Source organism: Eretmochelys imbricata, chromosome 5, assembly GCF_965152235.1.
Source record: "Eretmochelys imbricata isolate rEreImb1 chromosome 5, rEreImb1.hap1, whole genome shotgun sequence".
Taxonomy (NCBI): domain Eukaryota; kingdom Metazoa; phylum Chordata; order Testudines; family Cheloniidae; genus Eretmochelys; species Eretmochelys imbricata.
Window position 1 is genome coordinate 98,783,586 of NC_135576.1, and position 22,393 is coordinate 98,805,978.

The 22,393-nt window shown below is 42.2% G+C and overlaps 1 protein-coding gene across 6 annotated transcripts in view; it reads left to right on the top strand.

Annotated features, from left to right (window-relative positions):
- TRPM3 (transient receptor potential cation channel subfamily M member 3) overlaps positions 1–22,393 on the top strand; it is a 612,909-nt gene that overhangs the window by 502,399 nt on the left and 88,117 nt on the right. For all 6 annotated transcript variants that reach the window (XM_077816402.1, XM_077816403.1, XM_077816404.1 and 3 more), the window contains exon 9: positions 21,026–21,098. In XM_077816402.1, coding sequence (XP_077672528.1) covers positions 21,026–21,098 — 73 coding nt within the window. The remainder of the gene's footprint in view (positions 1–21,025; positions 21,099–22,393) is intronic.

The window sequence follows — 22,393 nt, forward strand, 5'->3', positions numbered from 1 at the left end:
ACTATAAAGGTCATCACACACCTCACAACAGTAGAGACATCCCTGGAATTCTTTGGTGCCTAGCCTTCACACTGTATTCCCCTCAACTCCTGATTACCCAAATAGCATGAGGGGACAGATAATCAGGAGTTCGGATTATCAAGAGGGCAGGAGCCATTCAGCAGCAGAGTGGCCTACCCTGCAACTGTGGGCTTGTCATCATAATCCTCGCAGTCCTGGCTGAGGGTCTCTGCTTTGCTCCACTCAAACACTTCCGTGATAACTTTGCTGCAGAGGGCTCCCTCTGCTGCTGCAGGGCTGGTGACACCCGATCCTTGTAGGCACAGAGGGCAGGCTGCAGTCCTGGTGGGGCAGAGCAGAGACCCCCTCCCCTCCAGCCAGGGCTCTGTTCTGCCCTGCTGGGACCACAGGGCTAGGGTGTCGCTGGCCCTGCATCATAGAGCTCTCTGCAGCACCGCTGTCATGGCCCCACTTGCTCACTCCTGTGACAGTGCAGCTGCAGAGGGCTCCCTGCCATGCTGCAGGATGGCCTCCCCTGTGGTTGGAGGCTAGTCCTCCGCCACCTCCTCATCTCTGCTCTATTATCTGAACCTCTGCATTAGCCAAATCCGCTGCAGTGGGCATGTATCTCATGCTGAGAGACAAGGAAGGGATTCAGTAATGAGGAGGTTCGGATAATAGGGTTTCAGGTAAATGGGAATATACTGTACTCAGTATTAATACATAGATAAATGAGATTAGCAGGAACCCTGAGAACAGCCAGATAGAAAATATGCATAACACATACATAGAAGGAATAAGAAAAGGGGCTACTCCATTACTGTGATACTCAGTGTACCCTTCAGACACTTGTATGCGGCGTTTGTTGGTATGCTAAGAACTTCTCTAGCTCTGCCTAGCCTCATGCAAGTCTAGAGTCTCTCAACACTCCTATTGAGGCATCTGTCATAATAGAGAGCAGCCTACTCTGAGTTTTTGAAATCCTCCTAACTAATGTACATACTTCACCAAATTCTCACTCCCCATCCCTTGCTTATATTATAATAATACTTTTATTACAGTTTATATTATAATAATACTAGTGTGCATTTACAGAAGAGTGGGCATGAACCAGCATTCTGGATCCAAATTCACAATTCAATCTTAATTCTAGTAAAAATGATGGAATCTAAATACTCAGGACTTTGGGAAGGTTCAGATTCAGATCTGGATTTCATACCCTCAAGTATTCAGATCCTGGGTTTTGATAAGACCAAACAGACCATTACAGAGCTAACTATGAAGTTTGGATTCAGGCATTAAATCTGGGATTTTTGTTCAGATCCAATTCTGATTCCCATTACAGATTTCCTTACAGCTATATACCTATGCCACCTCTGAAATGCTGCAACTGCCTCTCTGGCATGGGAGACAGTTGGAGGCAGGGAGACAGTTGGCACACAGAGAGATGTTATGATCTTGATTTCAAAACATTGCCATAGTCACTATAAAACTATACATAACATGCAGTCAAATGCAGTGTAAACAAACTGGAGAAAAATAGATTAACTTTTGTGTCTAATCTTTCAGTTATAGTAATCTAGGGTGTTGCTTTTAGCAATGATGGGTTTAAAAAATCTTCAGACAAAATGGTGATTTTTAAGTTAATGACTTCCTTTTAAGACTCTCAGTGTGTCGCACTTTTGCAGAATAATATTGACAGAGGTGTTGAATGACTTCAACAATATAGTCCCTTGAGTGGGTGGAGACCTCACCAACCTTGCACAGCCAGCTTTCTCCCCTGCTGCTCCCCATTTCCACATCTATTCCAGCTCCTTTCCTGCCTGACTTCCTGATTATATGCTTAAGACAAAACATTGCCTGATAAACTGATTTTAGGTTGGTACTCAAATATTTGTCCAGAACAAACAGCAGGAAGCTATAAGGGCTTGTCCCTTTCAGTGGAGCTCACAAGTAGCATAAACAGATCACAGTTCCTTTTTTTCACCATTTTTCACTAGGCTAGATGATGTGATGCTTTCTCAGGATGTCCAGGACTAAGAGTCCTCTTGTTACTCCCGTGCCTCCAGCCAGAGAGAGACTTGCTAGTGCTTAACTAGGTGCCAGCTCCCCAACACTGCCAGTCTGTTAGCTACCCAAGAGATCTCATCTGAGCAAGGATAGCCCTCACTTTGTGTTGCAGGTTAACAGCAGGCTCACCTCAGTCTCAGACCCCTTTTGGAGTTTCCCTCTGATATCCAGCCCCTGTTACTGGCTACTGAGAGAAGTACCATGTTTGCCATCCCAAATGGCACAGTGTACATAGCAACTTGTTTGATTTAACTGAGGATCAGCTCTTGTATAACATCGCAGCTCTGAGATATATTTACAGTGAAATCAGTCATGAGTGTATTATCAAAGGGTAAGATTTAAGAGAGAGTGTGTAAGGACAATAATGAAAATAGAAAGGTTATGTATAAAACAAAATCATAACACACTTTCTAGAAACCAAACTTGACATTAACAGGCTAAGCAACAATCTAGAAGCTGTCCATTCTCACCCAAAGCCTTCCTGCAGCATTTCTAGCCAAGGCTCGTTGGGATCACATTTTCAAGAATGTAATCACACTGCCTGATTACGTCCCCAAGTGCCAGATAAAGAAGTGTCCTTTTGCCTTCTCCTTACATATCCCCAAATCCACTTTGTGTCCCTGGAGTCAGGATGACTCTCGATTTATGCTCTGGTGTGGTAACTTCATATGGAAATATGGGGCTTCTATTATGTTGGCTTATGATGCTTAATTTACATTTGAACTGAGGCAGACTGACAAAAATACATCCTTTGTCAGCAACCTGTTTGTCAACCCTGCCTGGAGTCACACTTCAGGAACATATTTTCTTTATAGGTTTTTACATGATATCTGTACATACATTTCACAACAATATTTATAATCAGTGTGATGCTGGCTTTCATTTAACAGCTTACATGATATTCTTTATGGATAAACACTATGAAAGCAGTGGACTAGGCAGTGAGTTTCTCAGGCCTGTCAGACATTACTATTACAGACCAGGGAACTCCCTTGCCACTGGGCATTGAGAGGTTCTTAAGGTCATAGATGCACTTTGTGTTTGCTGAATTCATAAGGAGCAAACGGTAGGGCTCTGAAGAGGCTCATTTCAGTATAGTGCTCATGCAAACAAATAGACACACAAATGGGCACAGGCAGGAATATATGCTGTAGCACTGAGAAAGTCACAGACACAGCTGAAGTACAGATGGAGAGAGACAATAGAAAAAAAGAAAAACAAACAAGCTTCTGCCATTTAAACCCATCAAAAACAAAAACAAAAATGTTTCACTTTCAAAAGCCTGTCTTTTCCAATGCATATGCTCTTAAAAAAAACAAAACTGTATTAACAGGAGAATAGTTCAGTCTCAGCAAAAGTTCCCTAACCCCACAGGGAATGAGACTTTCACTTTGGCTGTTTTGCACTACACTTCTAACCAGACGCCTCTGCTGCCTTATGCACTCAGAATGTGCCATTACAAAATGAGTGATTACATGTGCGATTACATGTTCATTTGGTAATAAGTAATTTCATTTACCGAGGACATGCTTGGGAGCAGAGTGATCTATTTAAATGTGTACATGCACTTTCAAAGTGGAGAACAAATTTTACTTCTCTGATCTGCAGGTTTTGTTGAACTGGAAGCTTAGGTGTGCGTGACTCCATGTACCAGAGCATTTTCAGAAGTGCGATTAAATTGCACTAGTGTAGAATAAAAGTATAATAAAGTGGCTGGAAATATTTTCTAGAAATTCAGCAACTACACACTTAGCATGAAGTCTGAAAAATCCAGCTCTGGGGTTCCCAAAGCATTGCAATAAGGAGAGTTGACCAGAGCAGGGTCTGAAAATAGTGATACAGTCTGAGTGCCAAAAAGCACCATTAGCCAGTAATCTTCTAACTTTTTATGACTCTATGTCAAGTAGATAAGGTCAGACACTTTTCTTAATGACTGTTAGTCCACTCCTTCGCAAGGTTTTTCTAGGATAGATTTTGTCACAAAACTATTTAGTTAATGTTTGTAAAGCAGTTTGAGGATTTACCTAATCCTATTCTGTTGAAGTCAGGGGGAGTTTTTCCATTGATTTAAATGGCAACAGGCTTTGGCCCATAGAGCACAATTGGCCTGGTCCCGTGCCTATTGAAACCAACACAAAAAGAGTCCCACTGACTTCAGTGGGCCTTGGATTGGGCCCTCTATGCTGCAATATAGGCACACAGGGTAGGTCTCCACTGCAATATAAACCCGGCTTTTGAATTCAGGCTCAAGCCTAATCTCCCTTCATCTACACACAAATGCCACTAACCCAGAGCTCAGACCCAGGATCCCAAGGGGGTGGAGGGTTTGAGCCTGAGTCAAACTGGGACCCAAAGTTCAAGTCCTATTGCTTTGCAGTATAGACGCTGCCCCACTGGACTCGTGCTCCGGGAGTCCACAATTCCACAGTCTGACTTTCTTTGTCCTCTGGACAGTCAAGTTTTCCTACCCTGAACCATGAACAAAGGGCTAGAACAGCCATATTATGGAAGGGGGCTAGGAAACTTAGGATATGGGTGGTTGGACTCAAGCCCCCATAATGCAGTGTAGATGCTGGAGCCCAGGCTGGGACCCAGGGTTCAACAATTCTTAATGTAGAGCTACAAATAAGCATAGATGCTCAAACTCTAGGTTAACAAATCCAGGGTCTGCAAACTCAAATTCTACTAGCTCTGGGCTTACATTGCAATGTAGACATACCCACAGATCCTGTGGCGACAAGTAACATAGAAATGCACACACATGAATGCTGGTAAAGGTTAAATGTTATTACTACTACCAAGGACATTTTATGGCTGACGTAAAACCCCTGAGTACTTCAAGTGGAATTTTTTTAAAATGCTGACAGTGCCTTAGCTGAGTGAATGGCACCACTGTAATATTACTCCATTATAAAAAGAGTTCATGTAAGGAAGGAATTATAGATAGTGGATGCAAGCCAGTGCCTACTAAGAAGAAACTGACTTGTGAATCGCAGGAGCGCGTTTCCAAGTTAAGGAGGCACAGGATAAGATTTAATTAGTCTCTTGCCAAAGGGAAACAAGAGAATCCCATCTCTATTTGACATCCATGAATAATGAAATATTTTTTTCTCCTCTTGCCTGTCATGTTTTCATTTACTTTAGTGGTAACCACTGTGCTACTATAATAAAGACTGGAGCTAGGTTGCCATTATAATCCCCCTTATTTTCCTTGTGTATAATCTGACAATAAAAGTTCATTCCAAACTGACACTTGGCACACAAGGTGGTTGTGCCATTTGTTCTTCTAACATTAACAAATCAGTGCATCATGCTGGAATACCCAGGCACAATGAGCTGAGTTCAGAACAGAGGTTCACTCTGTACTGTGATTTTACTGGCTGTTTGTTGGCTTTTCTCTCAACCGGAGATGGATCCAAACTTTTCCAAAACTCAGAAATGTAAAGATTTAGGGTACTGGTCTCTTGTTGTAAAATTCACATTCATACCCAGATCCACATTTTTCTACAGATCCAGGATTTAGGTGCAGCCCATCTGTTATTTACATAACTCAGATGCCAGTGAGTGATGTAGCTCATTCTTTTCTATTCAGACCATGGAAAAGATCTAATTTATTTCCTTCATAATTGTTGCATGAATGGAGACCTTTGGGGATCTTTGGAGATTTCCATTTTGTCAGACCAAGAAGGAAATCTTTCTTGGTAGGATAGATTACGCAATGAAATGGTACAAGCTGTGATGCAGGTAGCCACCATCATGGAAAAGCTGTGGGAGTATCGAATGAGATAGTTGAGTCATTTGAGACAATGAAATGTGGGATCTGTTTCAGATAAAACAAGAGCTAATAGTGATGGGACAAGAAGACCCAGAAAGACGATAGATGGAAATAAAGAAGGCTGTTGTCATCTTGGAAAACATACTTAACAAAGAACATTTGGAGATGAAGTGCCTCCCTCTGGCACTTTCCCCAAAGGTTGAAATATATATTTAGTTACAGTTGTTTTAAAAAAAAAAATCAGATTTCAAAAACAAGTTAATGAATAAATTATCTCAGCTAAAATTCTTGATAGCTGATGGCATTTTTTTGTACTGGAGCAGGAAGAGGAGGTACCATATTTATGAACTGTAAAATCTGATTTTCGGGAGGATTATGGCGGCTCCATTGAGCATATAATTTGGCAATGAAGATCTGAAGAAGGAAAGCAGCTATTCTAGGCAGCTAGTAGTTTACTGGTTGCTGGAACAACTGGCCTTTAGTCCATCAAAACATTCTGTGAGATTTCTAACATGAAATTAATTGATTCTGAATTAATTTTCTGCGTCTAATGTGAGGGAACTAATCTGTGAGGTGATGAGCACTGCAACTCCCATTAACTTTAATGCAAGTTGAGGATGCTCAGCACTTTGCAGAAATTAGATCTTAGGTACAGGCATGTAGCTAAATCTATCCCCATTCAAGGAAACACTGAAGCATGTGCCCAAGTCCCACTGATTTCAGTGAGATTTATTGCCTGTTCCTGCTGCCTATACTCACATAAGCAGGTCTTCTTTACACCAGTTGCCATACTGATTTCACTATTCTAATAAGTAAGGACTACCTGTGTAAATAAGAGGTGCAGGATCTGACTAATAGTGGTTTTCAATATGTTTTATTTCCTGCCAGTCTTATTTGGTTCTTTTTTCTTCTGGAAACACACTTATTTTACTTGTTCAAAATTGTAGGCTAGTTGTAGGTCTGGGCCTGTTTTCATTAAAATCAATTTGGCTGTGCCATAGACATCAATGAGGGCAGAATTAGAATACTAGGTCTTTAAGAAACAGTTTGTTGCAATTTTAGTTATTTTCATTTAATAAATTCCGATAAGTTTTGTGAGTGAAACTATGTGCATTGAAAAAAGAAAAAAGCAGCCATTCAATTTGCAAGGTAATCACTGTATTTTTATTACACCAGTTGCTTGGCAACTTGAAAAAAGGGAGAGGGGAGAGAGATTCCTATGTGCAAAAGGTACAAGAATGTCAACCTGCAGTATATGTTAGGGTATGAAATTATGATGGTCTCATGAACCTCTGTTACCCCATCCCATTACTGCTGCCCCACTATTAATATTTAAAGACCAATAACAGATACTCCTTGTTAACTCAAGAAACTTTGAAGTGCTAAGTAAAATCTCTGACCCATTAATTACATTCAGTATGTCCCTTTCATTTTATCTGATATGCATTGCTCATACATTTCGTTCAAATGATGTTAGCTCATAATAAGTGGTTTTGATCTAGTAGAAACCATGTTCTTTTTTTCCCCACATACTCTGTGACAAAAATTACAATTGAGAAAATTAAATTAAACTAAACAGTTTCTGTTGCCACTTAAAGTACAGATTTGCTAATACACCCTTGGTCTCTTGACCATTAGCAAACATTTCAGGAGAGACCATTTTCTATTATTTATCTTGTTTATCTGAACTTCAATAATGAAAACTTAGGAAAACTGGTACTGTGTGTGGGTAGGGGGGAATGTTTTACATGAGGTGATGCAGAAACTGGCCAGTTATTGAAACTATAAATCTGGGAGAGTTTGGGACATTGTCGAGTTAATATAATATGTGTTCATTGTTTATATATGTGCCCAGGCCTTTTATGGGTGCATCTTAAATAAATAATTATTCCAGACACCTTCTCTTTACCTCTTCCAGCTCCCTCATGAAAACCCAACACTTCAAGCAATCCCTTCTTCTCCTTTCCTCTACTTATCAGTAATCCTCTCATCCTCACCATCTCTGTCCTGATCTGTTTTCCTCTGTTTGTCTGTCTTTCGTATGCAGACTATAAGATCTTTAGGGCAGGTAATATCTCTTATCTATAGCCCAGAGAGACTGCTGCACCTGCACAAAGCCCTATTGTTTACTACTTTCTATTTGTATTACAATAGCATCTAGGAGACCTAATCATGGACCAGCCCCTGTTAAACTAGGCATTGTGCAAGCACTTTAGGCAGGGCTGTGCATGGACATAGCAGTCTATTCCCATGCTGTGTGCTGCAGGAGTGAGTCCAGTGCTTGTAAAGTGCAATATAAATTTCAACACCATAAATGTATTATAATAATTATTAACTAGTCTCTTCCAATTGCTAACTGATCAGTAGTTCAAAGGACTGCTAAGCAGCTTGGAAGGTAATAATTGATAGCTATTTTGGGGGTAATGTTCCTGCCTCGGCCAGTCTGATTTCATTATCAGTCAAAATATGGAATATATACACAGTCACATTTTGTGATGCAAAATAATCTGCATACCCATGGAATACAAGGGTTTATTGGTGATATTTTAAAAAGCAAGAGCAGAGTCAGAAGTCTGTGGCAGAGCAAGGGAATAGAATCTGGATCTTCTGAATGTCAGGATAGTGCCCTAACACCTGAACCCTCCATCCTCTCCTGCTTCTGAAGCTAGTGTTTTCAGTTTCAGTTAAAAGCAGAGACATAGCTGCTGACTGGGTCAGTTTCAAAGCAGTGCATGGGAGGAATGCAGACAAAATTCTTTAAAATAATGACATTCAAACAATATATCTCCAGTACCTACAGCTATGGGCATTTACTTTGCAGAGTCTTACTCCCTTAAAGCACCAGAACTTCAATTCTAGATCTCTTTGATTAACCCTTAATCCTGCTCATGGCTTCCATATTTAAAGCCTGCTCCAAAACCAGTCCAATTTTACAGTTCTTTAACAGGTGTGTGAAAGAGACATTTATGGGCCAAGACTCTTCCAATGAAAGCCCAGTGTGGAGCTAACTTGCTTGACTTGTTTTTACAGATACATATAAAGATTTTTTCTTGCTCAAGATTGATCAGCAAATGTACCACAGACTCAAAGTGAGGTAAAAACAGGAGTATATTTATTCAGGTATAACCCTCAGAGGAATGAACTACTCAAGAATATGCTGCCAGAGGGTGGCATACAAGAAGATCATAGAGCGCTCAGGTTCTAAAAGATACAGATATCTCAAACAGTACACAAATGGGCCATCACTACAATAAAGTCTTAGCAGCTGAACCTAAATATCTCCATCCATGGAAGAGAGGCCTGTTGCTTCATTGTCCTCTGAACCTTTCCAAAGAATGCACCAACCTAACAGGACAATTTCTGTGCACACTTTCTCCTGTAAATAAGTTCTATAGAAGGCTTCTTCCAAACATGTCCTGGAAGCAATGCCTGACTTTTCTAGAATAAGTGGGACAGTGTGTGTGAATAGTAACCTTCTAGTTTCCATTGGGGTTAGTAATCTGCAATATGTCTGTTCTAAACCCATCAAAATGTCTGTTATTTAGAATTCAGACTAGCTTCCAAGAGTTAAAGCTTCAATATTTTATTCACTATGCCACTCAATTCCCATTTTACCATTAACCTATTTAAGTCACTTTTTGTTTGTAGAAAAATATGTGAAGGAAGCTTGATTTGGTATATAGTCAGGGCATTTAAAGAATGCTCCTTCTCTCTAAAGCATAAGAAATAATGGATGTTCCTTTAGCATTTTAAAAATTAAACAAGATCATATTTGTTTGACATTCTGTCCCTGAGTCAATGTGATGAAAGAGGTCAGGAATTACTATGCAGTTTTAAATGAATAGTAGTGTCTCTTCACCTTACTTCCCCGGCCCTCCACATACAATTTCTGAAATTCTCAGCTCTCTGTGGAAGCACATTCCTTGTGTTTGTATTCATAAACTGTTGATTTAGAAACATGGCTTAAAGAATAGGAGATGGAGTCAGGATGTCTAGATTCTATTCCTCTGCGCTGCCACTCCCTTGTTATGTGTTCACCTTTCCTGATCTATTTAAAAAAAAAAAAAAAAGAAAGGAGACAACACTATGTATAACCTCACAAAGAAATTATGAGACCTAATTCATTAAGGTTGGTAAAATGCTCTGAGAGCCTCGTATGGAAGGGTGCTATAGAACTGTAAAGGATTGCTGTAGGTGTTATTTTCACCACTGGTTTGTCCATATGTTCAGGTCAAAAGGGTGTGTGACAGACCCAGACCAGTGGGGTACAGGAGTCTGGTAGAAGGCAAATATACTGGCCACGGGATAAACAGTTTTCTGTTCCCTGAGTGAACAGAGCAGGGGCTGCCCTGGAGCAATCAGGAACCTGCTAGAACCAATTAAGACAGGCGAGCTAATCAAGACTCCTGGAGCCAATTAAGAACTTTCTAGGATCAGTTATAGCAGGCAGGCTAATCTGGGCACCTGGTTTAAAAAGGACCTCCCATCAGTTAGTAGGGAAGTGTGCAAGGAGCAGGGAGTGAGAAGGTGTGCTGCTGGAGGACTGAAGAGTTCAAGTGTGAAGATAAAGAAGGTGCTGGGGGAAGGCCATGGGGAAGTAGCCCAGGGAGTTGTAGCTGTCACACAGATGATACAGGGAACATTGTAGACAGCTGCTATCCACAGGGCGCTGGGCTGGAACCCCTTGTAGAGGGTGGGCTCAGGTTCCATCCATCCCCCCAACTCCTGATCGGACACAGGAGGAGTTGACCTGGTCTGTGAGAAACACCAGAAGGGAAGGACTAAATTGGAAAGGGATCTGGCCTGTCCCTGACCCACTAGGTGGGACACAGAGACTGCAGGGATTGTTCTCTGTTTCCCCCATGCTGGCCAGTGACGAGGTTAGCTGAGTGGACGGCAGGTTTGAGCCACTAGCAAAAGTGGCCAACCTGAGGGCTGCCGTGAATCTCTGAGGCAAGCAAATCTGCCAATAAGTGCTGGACCCTCCAAGGCAGAGGAGGAACTTTGTCACAGGTGGTAGCACTAGAGGGGTTAAAATGAGAAATACAAAGTTTGGTGATCTAAATTTGGACACAAATGTGTTCGGTTGAAGCGCTTGATGGCAGAAGTATAAGTTCCAGACACAGAGATGTAGCTGTAGGAGTGTTTCACACACACCCAGTCATAGGGTTGTTGATGTATCTGTGACTGTGCTGATCCACAGAGAAAACCCTCCGATTACAGAGAGAACAAAGCAAACATTCATACTTCTGTATGTTTCAGAATTTTGACTAGATCTGTATGTGTTGTGCTTTGAAGAACCATTGCCCTACATACATGAATTAGGACTTTGTTGCTGTTATTTGTGCTCCTGCTTTTCTCCACATCAGTCTGATGACACACACAAACTTTCAGATCAAGGAAGAAAATGCAAAGAGTTCTCATGCTGTCAGGTAGAGAAAGGAATTGTAAATTTAGAACTTTTACAACTAACGTTCCAACATACTCCCCTTGCTCCTCAGCCTCTTGTCCTCCCCTCCTCTTTTGACCTGCAACCCTGCATCATTTGGCTCACCAAAAATGGCCGTTGACTCGATCTGATTTTCTCTAAACACTTTACTCTCTTTCCATTGGTGAATTCTCCATTGCTGAATTCTTGTCTCCTGCAGCATCACCCACCTGCTCACCCACTCACAGCACGTTGATCTTAGCTGTACCTCTGTCCCAGACAGTTTTATACCCCCATTACATAGGATTATTAATTGCCACAATTCTCAGACTTTGCATAGCTGATCACCTTAAATGGCTTGTTTAATTAAACTCTGATTCTGCTCTAACTGTCAGGGGAATAATCAGGCAGAATTAGCTGAATTATAAATGCTAAAACGTACTGGAGTGATTTGACTATTTTATAGCACCTCTTCTAGCATGAGAAACATCAGAGTTTCAGAATACATTAATAACCCTGCCGACTCCGCTGCAAACAGTGCTGACTTTTCTTTCAGATGTATGTAACGATACGACACTGACATACAGTTTGTGTGTTGACGAGAGGTGAGAGAAGGCACTGGCAATATATTCAAAGACAGAGGGAACACGAACATCTTTTTAAATTAATGTTGGCTCACTATACGTTCTCTCCCCCTCACTAGCCATACTAAAATGATGGTGGAAAAATCTGACCTCTGTCCAAAAAGATGAATAACCTGTCGTGCCTTAATACGTTGTAATATGATTACAGCCTATGGAAGGAGTACTACTGGCTTCTCTCCCTGTGCTTGTCGCTGCTACTGCAGCTTAGCCTGTATCCTCAGCTGTCCCTAGGTCTGACAGCAGGCACCATAAATCCAAGACGTAAAGAATACATTTTCTCCTGTGCTTCCGGGCTCTCGAGAGAAACAGAGTACAATGCGTTTCATCTGCTCTGCTCGTACGTTATCATTTCCTCTCTTTTCAAATTGACACCAGCTAGAAATCTGAGTTGATTTCAGTCCTTCCCTCTCCTCATTGGGTAGCTGCGATTTACCACATCAGTGAAAAAAGAGTTAAAATATATATTGTAAAAATTGGGCTGCACTGCCACGCCAGGGACACCCATTCATTCCCAAGCTCCTCGTGCTGGCAGGTGCCGCAGGCATAGCAGAAGTGTGCACTCAGGTCCTGGGGGGAAGCAGCCCTTTGCTTTGTTCTTGAGCCACTCCTAGGGTTGCCAGCAGCCTAAGTTGTCCCAGGATCATCCCTTTTTGGAGGTAGCTGTCCCAGGAAATCTGTAAGGGTGCTCAGTCAGCACTGCCAGCTGTCCAGTTTTATGGCCTCAGGATCATCCCAGATGTCCCATTTGTGTGTTTTGTATCTCAGAGGCGGCAACCCTAGCCACCCCTGTGACAGATGTTTGGAATAGTTACAACAGGTTCCAGAAGTCCCGTGATGAGAAGGAGGGTCACTGTGATGTGGTTAGGGAAGGGATTAAATGAGTCGGTGGCCAAAGAACCTTTGCTTCTTAACATTTTACTAAAAACAAATCTATTCACGTTCCATGCTCCTGAGATGCAGAAGTTGGTAGAGGGCTATGGCTGCTACACCTAACTACTGCCGCTTCTGCTCCCTCTAGAGGTGAAATACACTCCACCCACATAAACCACATAAACTCTCAGGTTCTGGAGCAGCTGGGGAAGGGGGATTAGGCTGGAATAGTGGCTGCACTCCCTCTGTGCCAATTGTACATGGTTACTGGGGCTAGTGGACCCACATAAACATGGCTCTACAGTCCATGCCCTTGCCTATCCCCACTATGGGCTTCTGCTCCCTGCTATGCAGAGTCTGTCCAGACACCTTTATGCAGCTCTTACTGCGCCTTTTTGTGGCTGCTCAGTCAACAGACACCTGCACAGCTCCTTAGCATTGGCCTTCTACATCCAGAAAAATGTTACTCTGTACAAATGGAAGTCAGTGCGGGCAGAGGGGTCTGCTCCATCCACCACGTTGCAAGGTTGGGGCATAGTGGTGTGTGAAATCTTTGCAACAAAACTGGAATCCAGGATGATGGGTTTTGTTTTTGGTTTTTTTGGGGTTGTGTTTTTTTTTTTTTTTGCATTTTGTCATGAACTCAGAAATGGATCCTTCTTTCACAAAATGAAATCACTAAGACAGAGATACTTACATCGAGGCTCACACGCCTTGGGTGGCTCTTTAATGTGTCTCCTGCAGCTGTTCGCAGCACATGATATTCAAGCACTGGGTGATTTAATTTTTAATCTATATAAGTTATTAATCAATCGGGATGCATCTACTTTGTCATTAGTCAATTGTAGTTGGTAAAATAATAATACTTGGTCAGTCATTTTGGCTGTGAGAATAATATTTTATAAATATTTCCCCTGTCATACTGTTTAAATATGAAAATATAGCACTATAGTAAATGAAACAATGAATTCACACTACTGTGGCTCTTTTGGGTAATGCTGATTGCTAATTTAGCTCCTGAATAACTGAGGTCTGAGTACCACAGCACTAAGGTATAGCATTTCTTAGGGAAGGATGTGCCTATATTGAGCAACAAAACGTTTGCATCAAAAACATGAGAAATTTTTCTGTATGTATCTGCAAGTTTTCCTTGAAAAAATACCTATTTTGTTGACCTTTCACTTAAAGTAAAATTGTGTGAATGAAACATTCCCTTCCTACAACATACATTTGTTGTATATATATGTAACAAAAATTATCAGTTTGGAGTGCTTTTTGTTATGTAATATGCCTGTGTTCTATAGTAAAAATCCAGAATATTCCAGCAACACTGTTGTAAACTGAAATGTTTTAGATACTTAACCCAAATTGTTAAAAGTCCCCATACTATGCAAGTCTGGTCTGTGTGCCTTGCACACAGGCACTGCAAAACAGCAAGTATGTGTTGTACACACACACATAATCTGGGAACTGCTGTATATTTAACTCCTGATGTAGCACGCATTCTTTTGGGGATGTAAGTCATTTTTTGAATGTTCCCTATTTGCTAGGATGCCCTCAGCTGAAACAAAACAACCTACTGTATTTTGCAGAATTGCAATGCAGCATCACAGTGAAGGCTGCTAACCAATGGGGCACATCATATTAGATAATACCTACCATGATGAGGCAGAACCACACAGAGAAGGGGAAGAAAAAGGGAATCAGTCAAGGAAGAAAGGGGTTCTCACTAGGGAGAAAACAGTGCTGATTTAAAATGAGTGCTTTGGCTAAGAATTCTGGAGTCAGGGCAGTTTTTGTTCTTAGCTGCTTTCTATCCTGCCCTTTCCTCTGTCCCCTTTTTACTTGGTTTCTGCCTGCCTTGCCTGAAAATGAGTTTACTATCCTGCTGGACTATAATTACAGCTGGCAAGTATCACAGTGTGCTGCGATCATTGTGCTTGTAGTGACAGTCTGGTTTGGCTCAGTGACTTCCCAGCACTCTTTCCTCAGAAGGATTAGAACACAGCTAGCTGTCTCTAGAGGTTAATCCTGGTCACATTAACGTGCATTCAGTAAAATCCACGTTATGGGGGAAAGGGACCTTCGCAGGACTTTTCTTTTCCTAATATTTTTAGGGGTGAATCCTGGTCCATGTACATGGTAGGTTTTGTGGGAGCAAAGAGGGGAGAATCCTGTCTGGCACTGCATTTATTCTCTGGCTGCTATTGTGTCCTTCCCCATCAAGCTCATATAGGAATTTGGCTAGTGGATCCACACTGTATGACGTCCCATTGTTCGCCCCTTCCCTTGCACCATGGCAGCATGAAAGGATCCCTGCAAAACTGGGTTCCGTGCTGCACATGGGACCTTCCTGCACCTTCCTCCTGCTTCCTCACCTAAAGAACATCACTGTTGATCCTACACAATGAGAGGTACTCTGCTTTCTCTCTTATAGAGATTGGATGTTTATTCCTTCACTAAAGTCAAATGGACTGAAAATACATGTTTTGCTCTTTACGTAGAGAAAAACAAGGATGCAGCAAGGGGACTATGCATAGAGCTAGACTCAGCAATCATCTAGGTGCACATTACTACTGCTTTTGCAGCATGTTAGTGCCACCCATTGTAGGAAATGGGGAGGCTTTGCTCCTGTTTCCAGGTGTCAGATAGGATTTGGTCCAGAAACTCTTAACTGCATTATTGGGCAGCCCTCCTCTTAAGGTGTTTTTCTCAAATAGGCTATTTGCTTTTGTGAAGACAAGAAAAAATGATTTAAAAAGAGAAAACAAACCCTCATTCACTTAACAAAGGCTTGTGCTGTGATTGTAACTTACACTTGTTCTCTAGCCTCAACCTAGTTCCCGGAAGAGTCATGGCATGTTAATAAACAGTATCAGCATTTCCAGAAGATGGAAACAGCCAGCAGCAACAACAAAAGACAGCAAAAATCATTTTTTCTTAAAAAGAACTCAGGTTAACAGAGACTCAAACAGCCACCTACAAATGAAAATAATGTGGCTCAATCTAGAGGGAAAATGGAGATTTTTTTTTTCTCTTTCTACCAGAAAAATAACATGATTTTTCAGGGCCAAAAGAAACAATTGAGTAGATAAAACAGAAGTTCTCTCTAATACAGTTTCAGCCATGCTTGGAAGAATGGAAAACTGTTTAAAGATGAGGTTCAAACCAGGTCAGCATAATGTGAAATCCTGAGTCTAGACTAGTAATTTGCTTTTTCCAGTTAGCAGATGAATGGCAATACCAGACTGTATAATACTATAAATCTTTCCCTTTTTTCCTCTTAACAAATTAAAAATAATGCAGTCTCAAGTACAGGCACATAGTACTTTCTTGAAATATAATTTAATATATATTTATTTCATTTAGCTCTGTCAGTAAATGCTTTAGAACAGTGGTTCCCAAACTAGGGGCGCTGCTTGTTCAGGGAAAGCCCCTGGAGGGCCGGGCCAGTTTGTTTACCTGCCACATCTGCAGGTTCGGCCGATCGCAGCTCTCACTGGCCGCGGTTCACTGCTCCAGGCCAATGGGGGCTGCGGGAAGGGCGGCCAGCACATCCCTCGGCCTGCGCCACTTCCCGCAGCCCCCATTGACCGAGAATGGCAAACCACAGCCACTGGGAGCTGCAATTGGCCAAACCTGTGGGCGTGGCAGGCAAACTGGCCTGGCCCTCCAGGGGCTTTCCCTGAACAAGCAGCGCCCCTAGTTTGGGAACCACTGCTTTAGAATGTATGTTTCCTGTTTTTAGGGATGTTCGATTGCTCTCTCTTCATTCTGGTAGGACAGAAATCAAGGCTATTTGTTTTCTGTAGTAGGCTTTAAAAAAGAAAAGGCAAAGGGTAAAATCATCATAAGCCTAAGCGCCATTGAAAGGGAAAGATACGAAGACTCTTAAATCACTTTAAGCCCTTTTGATAATTTTACCCTAAAACTTTGCTAGCACCATTTCTGAGGAACTGGTAAACATTTTGGTAAGAGTTTTGGTCAGCACCAGGAAAGTTGTCAGATGGTAACTCTTAACAGGTTAATTGACAGGTCTCCATTAGACTGGTCATGCAAAACAAGCAAAAGCCACAACAGTATCATGAAAAGAAAAGGAGTACTTGTGGCACCTTAGAGACTAACCAATTTATTTGAGCATGAGCTTTCGTGAGCTACAGCTCACTTCATCAGATACATACCGTGGAAACTGCAGCAGACTTTATATATACACAGAGAATATGAAACAATACCTCCTCCCACCCCACTGTCCTGCTGGTAATAGCTTATCTAAAGTAATCGTCAGGTTAGGCCATTTCCAGCACAAATCCAGGTTTTCTCACCCTCCACCCCCCCCCACAAATTCACTCTCCTGCTGGTGATAGCCCATCCAAGGTGACAACTCTTTACACAATGTGCATGATAATGAAGTTAGGCCATTTCCTGCACAAATCCAGGTTCTCTCACTCCCTCACCCCCCTCCAGAAACCCACCCCCATACACACACAGACTCACTCTCCTGCTGGTAATAGCTCGTCCAAACTGACCACTCTCCAAGTTTAAATCCAAGTTAAACCAGAACATCTGGGGGGGGGGGGGGGGAGGAAAAAACAAGAGGAAATAGGCTACCTTGCATAATGACTTAGCCACTCCCAGTCTCTATTTAAGCCTAAATTAATAGTATCCAATTTGCAAATGAATTCCAATTCAGCAGTTTCTCGCTGGAGTCTGGATTTGAAGTTTTTTTGTTTTAAGATAGCGACCTTCATGTCTGTGATTGCGTGACCAGAGAGATTGAAGTGTTCTCCGACTGGTTTATGAATGTTATAATTCTTGACATCTGATTTGTGTCCATTTATTCTTTTACGTAGAGACTGTCCAGTTTGACCAATGTACATGGCAGAGGGGCATTGCTGGCACATGATGGCATAAATCACATTGGTGGATGTGCAGGTGAACGAGCCTCTGATAGTGTGGCTGATGTTATTAGGCCCTGTGATGGTGTCCCCTGAATAGATATGTGGGCACAATTGGCAACGGGCTTTGTTGCAAGGATAAGTTCCTGGGTTAGTGGTTCTGTTGTGTGGTATGTGGTTGTTGGTGAGTATTTGCTTCAGGTTGCGGGGCTGTCTGTAGGCAAGGACTGGCCTGTCTCCCAAGATTTGTGAGAGTGTTGGGTCATCCTTTAGGATAGGTTGTAGATCCTTAATAATGCGTTGGAGGGGTTTTAGTTGGGGGCTGAAGGTGACGGCTAGTGGCGTTCTGTTATTTTCTTTGTTAGGCCTGTCCTGTAGTAGGTAACTTCTGGGAACTCTTCTGGCTCTATCAATCTGTTTCTTTACTTCCGCAGGTGGGTATTGTAGTTGTAAGAAAGCTTGACAGAGATCTTGTAGGTGTTTGTCTCTGTCTGAGGGGTTGGAGCAAATGCGGTTGTATCGCAGAGCTTGGCTGTAGACGATGGATCGTGTGGTGTGGTCAGGGTGAAAGCTGGAGGCATGCAGGTAGGAATAGCGGTCAGTAGGTTTCCGGTATAGGGTGGTGTTTATGTGACCATTGTTTATTAGCACTGTAGTGTCCAGGAAGTGTGCTCCTCAAATGACCTTTACATGCGGTTGCTCTTTAATAACATTTGACAGGTCTTTTAAAGACGATTCCTAGTCAATGGCCTGTTTCAGAAAGGTGCTCAACAAGAGTAACTCAGATTTATTTCAGTCGGTGTTATAGGGGCTTTGCACCTCTCAGGCTCAGTGAGAGTTTTGCCTGAGTAAGGATTTCAGGATTTGGCCCTACATGCTCATCCCTGTGAGTGTGGGAATTGATGTACATCTAAACAATCCATAGCCCTGCAAAGCATATGTAAAAATCCCTAATTTATGACTACTCTCTCTTCACAGCCACTCTAAACAAATATAAACCTGGAAACAACAGTGCAGTTCATCTTTGACAACCTCATCCTTTATCTCTGAGAAGGTGAAAACAGCCCTTAGTCATGGGTATTAGGGCAACTCCTGATTCCCACCCAGGCATGCCTCCCTTACCTCTCACCTCCCTGTCTCTTCCAGGTATTATTTTGTGTGGCTTCGTTATCCTTTTTATTGTATCTCTGAGAGAGGTGATAAAAAACAAAGGAGTGACAGGTGCAGATGTATTCCAAATAAAAGCTGACAGGAACATGCAGCCCTGTTCTTTAATTAACAGCCTAAGAATTACAGCAGCTCAACAGAAATCACACTACAGCAGGGTACAAAAGTCATCTGTGCTACTGACAGTTTTTCACATATTGCTGGTCTATTTTTCAATATAGATGTATAAAATATTGCTCCAAACCAAAAGCTTTTTTCTTCAAACCTATAATTATTACCTCAGGAAAAATTTAATCTGAAGCCACCTGGTTTGATGACGACAAACTGCTGACATTGGTTAAAAAAAAGTCGTCTTGGTTCTGTAATGACTCTACACATAGTAGCCCAGCTTTCTGACATTTAATTCCGCCAGAGTCACAACTATTCAAACGTTATCCTTTGGCCACTTTAAAACAGATCGTCAGCAAGGACAGACCTGAGTTTAAACACTTCTTAAGACACCCGTCAAAGGACATAATTGTTGTCCATTTGGCAAAAGTAGTTGGGAATTCAGGACTGGAATAACAGAAGTGAGATGCATAGACAGAACTGCTTGAGGAAGCTTTCACAGTGTCTGCCCACAATACAGCCCTATTTTAACTCCTCTCTTTATATGAGAGCAGTAGTCACTCTCAAGAATTAAGAGGCAAATTTATACCACTAGCTTTCATATTGTAGGCACTGAACCTAGAGCTACACAGATGCATAAGAGATTTCAGGATCAATTATCGCAGTTAGCAAGAGCCCACAGTTAAATCTGGACTGTTTATTAGGGACCCTTAACAGGGGGTGAGCTATCAGGAACTGTCATGGGAGTTGTCAGTGAGCTGTAACAGGGAGACAAGGTGACACTGAGGCTATGTCTACACTACACAGCTTTTAGCAACATGGCTGTGTCATTACAGCTGTGCCGCTAAAAGTCATGCAGTGTAGCCGCTGTTTATTGGCTCTCCTGCCGACAAAAAACTTCCACCCCCTACAAACGCATTTGCAGCGCTTTCCTGCTGACAACGCAGCAAAACTTTTTGTCTTTTGCGGGGAAGGGGTTTTAACGCCTCTGACAGACAAAAGTTTTGTTGTTCAATTGCCAGTGTAGATAGGGAAGAAGAGGGAGAGGTTGAGAGATTTAGTTTGGATCAGTGTCGCAACACAATATGGTACCCTTCAAGGGAACTGAGTGATGACAAATGAACAGCTTTTTGGAGGAGGTACCCAATGTCAGTTGCTACAGGGGATTGGAAAAAGTTGACATAAAACTGATGCTATGACATCTAATGTGTTAGTAGATAAATGGCACACAAGATGAAGTGCTTGTTGCTGCTCTTATCACAACTGGCGGGCGGGGGGGGGGGGGAGCGAGCGTTTTACTCTTCCTAGCAAGGAGAGAGCAAGAGAGTTTACATTTGTAAATGTTTAACCCAAGTCTTAACTAGGACTTAATTGGCCTAAAAGAAGGGTCCAGCTCTATCACTATTCAGTGATGGAATTGCATTAGTTCATTACAAGATATTAATGCCTCGTCACCAGCAGCCACTCAGTCTCATATCCACTTGAGAAGTTTCCATTTTTTATGGCTGGGATAGTGAAAGCACATGACCAAGCCTACCTCAGAACTCATTCTAAATCTTATTTGTGCTTTATAATGTGTAATCTGGAGTATATGTAACTAATTTGCTGCAGTCTGAAATCATGGTGCTGAGTAGGATTGTGGTTTGAATGGTAAACATCAAGGGTCATTCTCCATCAATTCTGTCCTCTGCTGATAAGCCTACTGGACCAAATTCATCCCTGATTAACTCCAGTTCAGTAATAAATTTGACAAATTAAATCTAATTTGAATTTAACAGAAGGATATAATTTCCTCCTTAATTTTGGCCCTGTAGTTCTTGCTCAAAAGATTCTGGCTAGGTTCTGCTGTATGGTCATTAATGCCATTTACTGTGGTGAATTATATGGCACAGAAATCCTATTCGTGTTAATGCCATCTAATATACTTACTGCTCTATGACTATGGTTAGATAATCACTTTGCAGCCATTGTGGTCTTTTGAGATCAAATGTTGCTGCACTGATTTAATTTCTATGTGAGCAAAAACTGAACAAGTTTCTGACGGTGGCATTGTCTTCTAAAATTACAGATTACAGTATTTCGAATGGGATCAGAGGGACACCAGGACATTGATTTAGCTATCCTGACAGCATTACTAAAAGGTAATAGAGTTTCACTGCACAGTGAGTCCATGAAAAATCCAAATGGTTTAACTCTGTCTCTGATGTACTGCAACCCTGCATTTATTGACAGCGTATAAAGTATCTAAATGGTAAATTACAGGAGGAAACAATAAGTACTTGATGCTTCAACTATTTCTCAGACTGCACAATCCAATGCATGCATTAACATTTAAAAACATCCCATTTCTTCTCCTTGATTCCTTAATTTTAACCAACAGTACTGTGTCAGAAGAAACATCAGTGTGCAAGGAAACAGAGACCTAAAGAAACTTAGGGTATGTCTACACTACGAAATTAGGTCGAATTTATAGAAGTCGGTTTCGTAGAAAGCGTTTTTATACAGTCGATTGTGTGTGTCCCCACACAAATGCTCTAAGTGCATGTAGTCGGCGGAGTGTGTCCACAGTACCGAGGCAACTGTTGACTTCCGGAGCGTTGCACTGTGGGTAGCTGTCCCGCAGTCTCTGATGCCCATTTGAATTCTGGGTAGAAATCCCAGTGCCTGATGGGGCTAAAACATTGTCGCAGGTGGTTCTGGGTACATATCGTCAGGCCCCCCTTCCCTCCCTCCTTCCGTGAAAGCAAGGGCAGACAATCGTTTTGCGCCCTTTTTCTTGAGTTACCTGTGCAGACGCCATACCACGGCAAGCATGGAGCCCGCTCAGCTAACCGTCACCGTATGTCTCCTGGGTGCTGGCAGATGCGGCACTGCATTGCTACACAGCAGCAGTTTATTGCCTTTTGGCAGCAGACAGTGCAGTATGACTGATAGCCGTTGTCAACATAGTCCAAGGTGCTCTTTTAACCGACCTCGATGAGGTCAGGGGCACCTGGGCAAACATGGGAGTGACTCAGCCAGGTCATTTCCCCTTTAAGTTTCATCTCATGGCGATTGAGTCCTACCGCCAGTGCACTGTCTTTTAATCAGCAGCCAGCAGAAGACGATAGCCAGCAGTCATACTGCACCGTCTTCTGCCGAGCACCCAGGAGATGACGATGGCTAGCGGTCATACTGCACAGTCTGCTGCCAGCAAGATGTATAAAGTTAGATGAAGTGGCTCAAAACAAGAAATAGACCAGATTTGTTTTGTATTCATTTTCTCCTCCCTCCCTCCGTGATATCAATGGCCTGCTAAACCCAGTTTTGAGTTCTATCCTTGAGGGAGCCATTCTGTTTCTCGCAAAGCTACCCCCGTTGTTGATTTTAATTCCCTGTAAGCCAACCCGTAAGCCATGTCATCAGTTGCTCCTCCCTCCATCAGGGCAACTGCAGA